This window comes from Cydia strobilella, chromosome 1 (genome assembly GCF_947568885.1).
Source record: "Cydia strobilella chromosome 1, ilCydStro3.1, whole genome shotgun sequence".
Taxonomy (NCBI): Eukaryota; Metazoa; Arthropoda; class Insecta; order Lepidoptera; family Tortricidae; genus Cydia; species Cydia strobilella.
The window spans coordinates 31,766,198-31,777,583 of record NC_086041.1 but is presented as its reverse complement, the minus strand read 5'-3'; the positions used below and the strand labels follow the sequence as shown (position 1 = coordinate 31,777,583).

General features: G+C 38.2%; 1 protein-coding gene across 1 annotated transcript; it reads right to left on the bottom strand.

The window, feature by feature from the left end:
* Nucleotides 1-7,982: 7,982 nt before the first annotated feature.
* Nucleotides 7,983-11,348, bottom strand: LOC134747568 (pancreatic triacylglycerol lipase-like). The gene is made up of 7 exons (XM_063682152.1): nt 11,251-11,348; nt 10,643-10,791; nt 9,834-10,085; nt 9,409-9,458; nt 9,026-9,167; nt 8,189-8,357; nt 7,983-8,097 (listed from the first exon to the last, which is right to left on the bottom strand). The coding sequence occupies exons 1-7, from the start codon at nt 11,292-11,294 to the stop codon at nt 8,001-8,003; spliced, it is 903 nt and encodes a 300-aa protein (XP_063538222.1). The 5' UTR covers nt 11,295-11,348; the 3' UTR covers nt 7,983-8,000.
* Between the last annotated feature and the right edge of the window lie 38 nt (nt 11,349-11,386).

Genomic DNA, 11,386 nt, shown 5'->3' with positions numbered 1-11,386 from the left:
AACTAAACATCTAGCAACATTCAGTCATTTTAGACTGAGAGCTGTTGTATTTTGTCCCTCTTTTTGAAATTAAAATGAAAAATGTTAAACGTTTATTGTGTATGGTTGGAATACTTGGAATCTACAAATCTAAATTTATACTTGTGGCAGGATATCCCGCTCTTCCTACCAAAGTTACATACATATTACCTAACCGAAAGTTACATACATAATTTTTGCTAGTAGTAGTAACAGTAGTCTATAGGGACCGTGCATGTTGGAGGATCTGCCATCTTGTGGTCTATATCGGAAACTTAAACTTGACATTGACACTTCACGCCAAAGCAGGTGGTGCCTCCAACAGTGCACGCACGCTCCCTTGCGCGTTGTAGGTTTTGCCATCTTGTGGCCTAAATAGGAAACTAAAACTTGACATTTACACTGCGCCATTAAACATTTTTGATTAGATTGATCCAAGGAGAGACAAAAGTGCAAGACAAAAGTCAGATTGCAGCGCAACAAAACAGTAGAATATTTGAATACTAGGGTTTCTAGAATAGGACCATGCTATACCTCGTTTTTTTAGTATTAAAAAAAGACTACATGATTTTGATGTAAATTTTTATTGAAAAACTCTTTAAAAAAATAGAAAACTGTTTTGTAATGTTAAATTTGAGCTCTTTCAAATGATATCCCACTCGACCTAGTACCAACCTAGACTTTGAGTTTTTGCCTCCTCTTTATATTGGGCATTTTTCATTATTAATAAAAAAAAAGAATTACACTTCCAATGTGTTAAGGTTAGCGCTTTTCATAATTATTCCAAATTTCAAATCGATAGCTTCAGTAGTTCTCGAGATATTTAGCAATGTGACAGACAGACAGACGGACAGTCGCACCATAAGGGTTCCTTTTGTACCTTTTTGGTACGGAACCCTAAAAAATTTAACTATTACTTATGAAACCATTTGAATGTAAATTAACATATATGATATACATATAATTGTTACATATTTGCTATTACTTATTATTTTTCAAAAGTGTGTTTCAATAAACACTTAAACAGACACGTCAAAATCGTGTAGTGTTTTTCTAAATAATGCTAAAAAAACCGGCCAAGTGCGAGTCGGACTCGCGCACCTAGGGTTCCGTACTTTTTAGTATTTGTTGTTATAGCGGCAACTGAAATACATCATCTGTGAAAAGTTCAACTGTCTAGCTATCACGGTTCATGAGATCTATCTCAGGCTGTAGCCTGGTGACAGACGGACAGACGGACAGCGGAGTCTTAGTAATAGGGTCCCGTTTTTACCCTTTGGGTATAGAACCTTAAAAAACGAGGTATAACCGCAGGAGCTGCTGTAGTAAGAAAGTGTGGGAGTGCTACCATAAATATCAAAATTCTATGAAAATATGACAGTGCCTATTCTACACTACATTACTTCGAAGTCTGGAAGCAGTTTGCTTAGACGGCTCTTTCTTCTTTATCTTTTTAGGGTTCCGTACCCAAAGGGTAAAAACGGGACCCTATTACTAAGACTCCGCTGTCCGTCTGTCCGTCTGTCTGTCTGTCACCAGGCTGTATCTCATGAACCGTGATAGCTAGACAGTTGAAATTTTTAAAAATAATGTATTTCTGTTGCCGCTATAACAACAAATACTAAAAAGTACGGAACCCTCGGTGCGCGAGTCCGACTCGCACTTGGCCGGTTTTTTTCTCACTATCTGCTACAGTTATAACGACAATTAAATAACGTTACTATCGGATTTCGTAAAATCTAGAGATTATTATTATTTTCTGACTCCTATAAGATGCAATCGGAAATGCCATAATACATATCATATTTACACACGTATTTGTTCATTTGCGGTTGCAGTCCTCTTTTTTCTATGTCGGTTAAACAGTTTGGCAACCTCGCCCGTATTAATTAAGATTCCAAGTATGTTTAAACCTGGAGTGGTATTCGAACTTCAATAACCTGTTATTGATGTGTTATATACTGATTACTTAGTGCATCGTCTTGCTTGTACCTATAGGTATAGTTGTCCGTCAGATCTGACTAGCAGCAGATGTATATGTATCTGGTGGATAAATCTATCAATTTATGGCGGGAATAAGACACATAAAGTAAGGACTCTAAGCACGGAGAATCAATGCAATGGAGAAGTCCGGCGGTCAATGGAAGCGAGACAGCAATATAATTAATGTGCGTGCGATAAAGATAGGAACAGGTAGGTCAATGTACCAAATTCTGCCTATTTAGCGTCCTTACTTTACGTATATGTTTACCGGAGATCTGTCCGCAGATATTGACAGATTTGTTAGCCATACTCAGCCCCCGACAGATCTGACGCAGGTATCTGTACTCGTACCCCTACTCGTATCTATTAGAGAAGCACAAGCGAGATACCCGAGCGCGGGATATTAAAAGGATATCAAATTGACATCAATCTGTAAGTTTGAATGGGCCTCCCGGCGTCGCCCGTCGTTCGACAACCGGTTCCGTTTCCAAAACTCCCTTGAACGAACGAAAGTTGCTCTTTTATGAAGCCGGTGTTTTTCCTACATTATTTAAGAATATTGTCATATGGTTATACACTTGAAAATAAAATGTACTCTATTATTATTTTGTGCCTGACTAAAGCACAAAAATTACCACACAACTATAGCTAGCTGGACAACAATACACAGCTTTACTTTTTTTTCTTGCTTTGATATTGGTCTTGTAAACAAGTGATTGACTACCAAAACGATAGTTATCTTGTTAAATAAAACGTATGAAAATGAACGGGCTCTTGAGGTTATTTAGTTCCCTATATTAAATCGACACAGATACATTGCAGTAATATCTAATTGCAGTAATGTCCTATTCGTCCTTTATGTTTTCGATGTAATGAAAAATCGGTTTCAATATTATAAACAAATTAAAACATAATATGTTTCTATGGTGCTATACTGCCCATGACTGGAACAAAAACAAACAAAAGTCAATGAAACATCAATCGTAAGCAGCTCTATTTAGCATTTGTTGTTATAGCAGCAACAGAAATACATCATCTGTGAAATTTTCAACTGTCATAGCTAATCACGGTTCATTAGATACAGCCTGGTGACAGACAGACGGACAGACGGACAGTGGAGTCTTAGTAATAGGGTCCCGTTTTTACCCTTTGGGTACGGAACCCTAAAACTGACGATAAATACTTATTTTACAGGATTTGTCTATACCATCCCATTACTGATGCCACGTCCATTATAGGGGTTTTTACTATTCTTGAGTATTTCATCTGTGTCGCACAACCGCAAAATTATACTTATTAGCATTTTCTGTTGACGGGGAAGTGTCGTAACTTCACAATCTTTTCCGGCCTTAGAAGGCCATTGGTTGTCAAGTAGGTAATTTTGCGGGCAACTTTTTTGTTATATCCAAAAATGTCACACAGGTAGTACAGGTGGCCAATTTGAACGTACATTTTGGTATCTAAATAATGTAATTCTGTTATCATTTTACGCGTGCGTTTTGCTCGTACTTATGTATTGTATTGAATGGACATGATTTAGATAACTTAGTACGTTTTAATTTGGCCTCCAGGGTTGCGAACCTTACCAGACGCACGCACGCACGGATGTTACTTTGACAGCGTACGCCGTAATTGGCGCATGGCGCTTTTAGGGTTAATGGTAGTAACTCCAAATGTTAGACTTGAGATTGTTTTAGAAATATAATTATTATATTCTATTCTGTACAGTTAGCGCTTCCGACGTATTTTTGGTCTCTGTTTTAAAAAAAACTGTCAAATACTAATACTTATTACTTATTAGCTAACTACAACGTAAATCTCTAACAGGAAAGTCTCGAAATCAGGTCAACAGCGTTCGGGAAAATTAACAGTCTTTACGATGGACATTATGAAAGTTAACGGTTTGGGTACATTTTACTAAGGTTTTTAAGTACCCAATAAAAGGTTTTGACATTCAAAGGTCCCAGCAAGAAAATTTGGCTTTAAATTTCATTTATTTTATGATGACTACAGGGAAGTCGCATAACTTTAACCAAAGATAGATATAACTCCGTAATAGTATAGTTATACAGTCTAAGGAAAAAACGTGCCTCGAAAATCAAGAAAATTTGATTCTCGTTCAGAGGGCGCTACTAGCTTTGGCCTACAGTCGTATAGATGGCGTTGACGGTTTCGTTTGTTATTTAACAATTTTAACGCATATCAGTGAAAGAACATGGGTTAAAATCATAAAAATAATTAATGTAAATAAAAAAAATCATTTATCCATATTTAAATACATTTTATCGTATTTTTATAAATCTTCATTTTTAGTTTTAAAGTGTGTCGACAGATGGCAGTGAATTTACTGGGGTTACAAAATTTACTATGAAAGTACCGCTCTAGTATAAGTTACTCTATGCTTTAACTCATAAGCAGTTTTTGACCCAATCGGCGACGGCCATAAGTACATTGATTTCGCTGACTGACGCCACAGGGCGGACACGCTATACATCAAAAATCACTTGCGTTTCTATGTGGGAACGGCACGTCTTGTACACGCGGCATGCGTCATTGTGTGAGTAAGTTGCTTAAAAACAGTACCGAGCGGTCGGCAAAAGGTCGTCAATCTGCTGTCGCGGGGCGAGATAACTCGAATCGGGGCGGGGCGGTGCGTAGCCGTTCTGTATGATAGTACTATTACTTATTCTGTGCTGACGCACAGGATCCACTGCATGCTTCCGTGCCAGCGGCTGTTTTATGTAACAGCTTAAATCGTAACCCCCACATTTGCGTAAACATCTCTGTCCGGTTTGAGATTCGCAAGACAAGTACTATTTTAGTTACTTATTTATGTAATTAAGACGTAACTGTATTTTTCTAGTCTGTTTTCTCCAATAAACTGTCTAGCAAAAGACGGAGTAGGTATTATCCTAATAATATAGGTACAAATAGCCAAACCTGATATTGTCTTAATAAACTCTGACCACGTTAATTTTGCACAAACTTGGCAGTAAGAATGTATACATAAGTGCAAGTCGGACTCGGGCACGAAGGTTTCCGTACCATTACACAAAAAACGGCAAATAATCAGGTTTGTTGTATGGGAGCCCCACTTAAATATTTATTTTATTTTGTTTTTAGTATTTGTTGTTATAGCGGCAACATTTTAACTGTCTAGCTATCACGCTTCATGAGATACAGCCTGGTGACAGACAGACAGACGGAGAGACAGACGGACAGACAGACGGACAGACAGACGGACAGACAGACGGACAGACAGACGGACAGACAGACGGACAGACAGACGGACAGAGGAGTCTTAGTAATAGGGTTCCGTTATTAGTTTATTACCCTTTGGGTACGGAACTCTAAAAATTAAATTTCTCATTAAGATTTACCAAATTACCTCACACCTCATCAAGTACTTGAATATCACGTTAAATAATTGAAAGAAATTTTGACTCGTATTCCGTGGATATAAGTTTAGAAATAGGATGACTTGGCAAATGTGTGTTTACAAATATTTTAAGACCTTAATGACGTTTATTATATAACTGGTATTTATTCCTTGTTCAATCAACTTTACTAAGAACTATAGGGTGTTGCAATCAATGAATAACAAATAGGCTATTCATATAATGTTCTTTACAGCTTTCTATGTAATATGAGCGGTTATATTTTAGACTAGCTTTGGTGAGTTAGTCATTTGGATAGCTTATTTTTTTTATCCAATACTTTTTATCGATTTCCCATACAAACTTCCAGTCCCCTTTCCACCCCCTTAAAGGATGATTTATGGGATAAGAACTACCCTATGTCCTTCCCCGGGACTCAAACTATCTTTGTACCAAATTTCAACTAAATCGGTTCAGCGGTTTGAGCATGAAGAGGTAACAGACAGACAGATACATTTTCGCATTTATAATATTAGTATGATATGGATTGTATGAACGTCTATTTCCTTTCTGGTTGAACTTTAAAGCTTCTTTTTTCAAATATGGCCAAAATCATCAAAATGTGTTTACTTATAATATACTTATCAATTTTATTTACTTTTTATACATATTATAGTTTGACACGCTCGCCTGTCAGTTAGAACAAAAAGTTGACAGTTCCGAATAACTGACAGGCCGATATCGTCCGGCGGACTGGTAATCAGTGGGCCCCTTACGCAATTAAATTTCATTCTTTTACCTTTTTTCCGACGTTAATAATGAAATTTAATCGCGTTAGACCCGTTAATGACATTAATTATGTGTACAAAATGCGAGAGTTTTAAGTGTTTTACACTTCGCTTCAATAGAAAAGGGACTACTTTCAGTGCTGACCTTACAGTACCTACATGAACGCTCCCTTCAGTAGAGGGTTAGAGAGTACATGCGTTCGCTAAGCCGCCCACGGGTCTGGTATCCACCAGACCTCACTGAAAATCCATTCTAACGACACTTCTTACAATACCTTTACCTATCGCTGAATAGTTATGGTTAGCAGGTATGTATGTCATAATAGCTTCGGATGCTAAAGTTGCTGCAACACCGGAGTTGCAAAATCAATAGGATGGTCTCTCGAGGACGTTGATGTAAATGTCCTATCCAAAATTGTGGTTCTACGTTATTATAGACCGGGGTTTTTTAATGAATTGACCATAATTTGACTTAGCTGTCTTTTATTTCGCGTCCTACTCAAGTGACTTGAAGGAGTAAGGGCCGGTACAGGCGGACTGCAATCCGACTGCAATTTGTATGGGAACTTCACGGCGACTGCACGTTAACTGCAAAGTTCCCATACAAGTTGCAGTCGAGTTGCAGTCCGCCTATACCGGCCCTAAGTAGGTATGTTCAATTTTTGAAATTTTAAACAAAATTGAAGGTTGATTTGTAACTATCACAGTCCCTGATAAGTACATGCGAGTATGTCTCTTGGTAAAGCATCCTAATGCGATACCCAGTGATTAATATGTTCCAGTGCGCCTACCATGAGTTGACACTTGACGTTTATGCTAGCGTAAACTAGATCTCACCAAAAACATTTTCATGTAAAATATTGCCAAGACGCAACCATAAGGCTCGCACTGTCAAAAAATTATCAGATCTCTTGTAGAGCCAAGCTTCTAACTCTACAAGCCCTAACTTCACAAACTACACCTTAGTCAAAATATGTGGCTTGGCCGTTTCGCTACCATCACATGGACATAAGGTGAATTTTTTTTCACTATTCATAATTTTTTATTATACAATAGTTCTCGTAGTAACGAAACGGCCAAGCCACATATTTTGACTACGGTGTAGTTTGTAAAGTTAGGGCTTATAGAGTTGAACGAGGAACGATGTTGGAGGTCCATTTCTTTACTGGGAACGTTAGTTATGTACCTACTTTGTTTTACATTGTTCAAGAGTGTCGAGTGTTATATTGCAACTCGAGCTCAAGGAAGCGTCTCAAATTAAAAGGGAAATGTCAAGTGAAAGTACAGCACACAGTCCAATGAAAGAATTTACTGCCTACGTTCATACAAGGTTTGAACGTTGTTGTTTTCCTTATGTTTGCAGCACCGTTTTATTTCCACCTGTAAATAATATTTTTCTGGTAGGTACAATACGAATGGTGCTTCCACATTGGCTGTATTTTGTTAATTATTATTAGCCACTCACGCGGCTTAAAAACTTGTTCCTGAGTCATATAAATAGGTGTAATATGTTCCGATTTGCTTTCCGTTCCGTTTAGATTGGACCTATACCTACCCAATAGGGATACTAGAAGCAATATACATAATATCATTCCCTTATATTTCTTTCGGGGGCTACCGTTCGCTCGCAGGCCAAACTATTTGAAACAAAGCGAGCTACAGAAAATAATTATACACTATATTTTTCTTATAGTTTTAGGTCTATTCAAATATGTGCTCTTAACTGTTTCTTACTTTATTTTTAGGGTAAAATATACTAACATCAACAATTATAAATTTTAGTATTTAGTATCAATAGATCACGTTGATACTGCTAAAAATACTTTTACACTTGCTATCGCTTGAAAATACTTCTGGATGACTGTTTCTTATTGCGGCCACGAGCGTACGGTGACTCGGAGTTCGTCGCGAAGAAGTAAAGGCCCGAAGCGCTGGAACAAAAAAAAAAAACGCTAAAAAATATACCGCCCCGACCGAAGCGATTGTTACACCGGTGGTTACATACTCTGATATAATATTTACTTGAGTGACATCCATTCTCCATACAGCTCGTCGTCATCAGACCGTCCGTTGCACCACCCTATCATGTAGGAGAACCACGAGTGGCATTTGGTACCGTAGAAGCCGACCTCGGTAGTTATGGATTCCGCGTAATATGCCGGAGCTCTTGCGTGGTCGCAGCCTGACTTAGCTGAAATTTAGAAGAAGAAGAAGAAGTCGTAGTTGGTTATTGGTAGTGCCCGATCAATACTGTTTTTTTTTCCGAAAACGAAACCGCAGTTTCGGATTTACTCTACTTTGGGCCAATTTCGAATCATGATTTTAATGCCGAAACCGAAACATTAGTCAGACAAGTTTCAGCGCGGCCGAAAGGTTCGTTAGTTTTAGCGTACAGCATACAGAGTGACCTAATACAAAACTTACTGTTTGTTGTGCTTTTAATACTGGTCGTGGTTCAGTGAGTTCCGCCATTTAAAAAAAAAAAATTAATTTCAGCATTCACGTCACGCTCTCTGGAAACCCCACATTACGTTAAATGGCATTTTTTTATCGTAAAAGGATTTAGAGTCAGACCAAGAAAAGTCTGCAACGATTTTGATAGCACACGCAGTGCAAGTGTTATTTTAAACGTCAAACTTCATGACGTCATAATTTTGATAGCATACGCAGTGCAAGTGTTATTTATACGTATAAATAACACTGCAAGTGTTATTATCACTGGAATAATAATGAGCAATGGACTCACTTCTGATAGGATAGAATAAACTTTTCTGAATATGGGCAAAAACAAACCCTGCACCAATGTGCACATTTGGCATGGGAAAGCATTTCTTATTTTATCTGTAAAATAATACTCACTCTGTTCCTTTGTAGGCAAACAACCAGGCTGGGTGAGCCCTCCGTTGGGGAACCAGTCAGACATGCCGCAGGTTTCTAACTTGCCCTTCTCCAGCGAGTTGGTGTGCAGGCAATCCACGTACTTAGCGTCACCAGAGTCCACCTTTAACAATCATTAAATGAGTCGGAAGAGAAATTACCATAGTTTGGGTATTTTTACTGACTATTGTTTACTTTTAACACTATATTTACTGTATATATATATGATATAGACTAGGCACGTAATGTATAAATCTCCATGTTATTCACGAGGTAAAGCCAAACTTTTGGTTTGATTCTCTAAATTAAACTGCGTCTCCATTTTGTATCAGAAATTTAATCCTATACTTTGCTGTACAAGTTACCTTTTTATTCTTATCTTCGGTGACAAACAAGGGCATGGCTGGATCAAGGGCTGCAAAAATGAATTATAATACAATATAAAATAATGTGTGTTATCTAGTAAAATAATTTTAGACTTTGTCAGTTAAAATAACAATAAAATAATAATATGTATTATTTTGATACGAAAGAGTTGTTGCCAAAAGAGCTGGCCCGTGCACTTTGGACACCAGCACCGTTTTCCGTGTTGTTCAAAAATATATAGCTTACCCGATTTTCCACTAGTCAGAAATTTTACAATTAACCCAGTCTGTCTTTCAAGAGTGAAGCTGATGACATGAAACTTCTTCAAATCGAAGCCGTGCTCGAAAACCAGCTGGTCGATAAGTTGGGCCGTGCACTTGCCCACCAGTTCTGTGTCATGTTGCTTGGAAGTAAGTGTACTTACCGGATATCCTTTCCAATTTCCCACTTGTCAAAAAGTTTGCAGTCAATCCAGCCGTTTGTCCTCCAAGACTGAAACCGATGATGTGGAACTTCTTCAAATCGAAGCCGTGTTCGGTCACCAGCTGGTCGATGAGTTGGGCCGTGCACTTGCCGACCAGTTCTGTGTTCTGTGCGGCCTGGAAGTAGCACGGCTCGCGCGCGATGGGGTTGTAGTCGACGCTAATTACGTTGTAGTTGCAGCATTTCATGTACGCTGGGTTCAGGAGAATAGTTGGAGCGACGTAAGTGGGATATTCAGACATGATATGAAATAGGTAAATAATAGAGTTGGGCCGAATACGAGTATTCGGCCGAATATTCGGTTCAGCTCATACCCCCCTTTGACCCTTCTCCCGACCAACCGGGAAGACGTTTATGAAAAGAAACAGAAACGCATAGGTACCTTAACGCGAAGTGCATCCGCGTCCGCTCTTAAAAAGAAGTTAACCGAACTATTCGGCCGAATACGAATATTGAGAAATATGCCGAATACCAATTACCGAATATTTGGCCCGTCTCTAGTAAATAATTAATGATCTTATATTGAAAAGGTTCTAGATTTTATTTGTACAATTCTTTAATTCTTTACGGTTTTATATTAGAGTACCGTGACACTTAACAAATATATAGAAATTGTTGCACTAGAATTTGTGTAGGAGCTATTAAAAATTCCAGTACTTAACTGTAGACAAAATTTTATTCTGGGCCGATTATGAAACCTGTCCTAGTTACAGGACATAACATGTGGACAAGGTTTCCTTTTGTTTTTACCTGGTCGTATTTCCTTGCTTGGCGAATAGTCCTTGTAGCCTGTGTACCCGTGGATGAGGATCTTGACAGGAGCGTCCGCGACCCACGGCGCCGATGTGATGGAGTCTGCGTCCATGGCTTGTACTTGATGCGGCTTGTCTTCGTTAACCCTGCATATGAACCAGGAAGACGTCTTTCTTAGTAAGACATACCTTTTCTATAAGTCAAGACAACGAACGCACAACGTTCTGTGTTCTGTTGAATCTTTACATGGTGGTTTTTTACCACGATAATTTGTCTTGAGCTTTTGACTAAGTAAACATGGAAATTAAAAGATTGCAGTCGCACCAATAAAGTTCGCAATTAAAATTTTACCACCAGATAATTTGTCCACCTACCCATTCTATAGATATTAGAAACAGTAGATTTTGAAAAAATAATGTACTTACCCGTTACTTTTTTAGGGTTCCGTAGCCTATTAGGGGCCTAGTAGGGGCCGGTTTATCTAAAATGATTTACATTTAGATAGTCTCAACGCGTGAATCAGGTAGTTGTACCTACGCTGAAGCGATCACATTATAATTTATAAGGTATGTTTAAGTATTACATCCATTTAATTTGTTACCTACCTCGTGTAGAGCCAAAATGTAATATTTTCGTTGGGGCATTCCATCGGCGGTGTTACGCACCCTTGTTGCGCTCTTGCGTAACTGAAAACTAAATAAATTGAAAACATATTAACTCGAAATTTCGAAACATCTTCCA

Bases quoted from the DNA above. Each gene is read 5' to 3' on its own strand.
- LOC134747568 (XM_063682152.1), bottom strand. From the start codon at position 11,294: ATGGAATGCCCCAACGAAAATATTACATTTTGGCTCTACACGAG. The intron at 9,168-9,408 runs GTAACTTGTACA...TGATTGTTAAAG, and splicing joins CCGAAGATAAGAATAAAAAG to GTGGACTCTGGTGACGCTAA. The intron at 8,098-8,188 runs GTAAATATTATA...TTTTTGTTCCAG, and splicing joins GGAGAATGGATGTCACTCAA to CGCTTCGGGCCTTTACTTCT.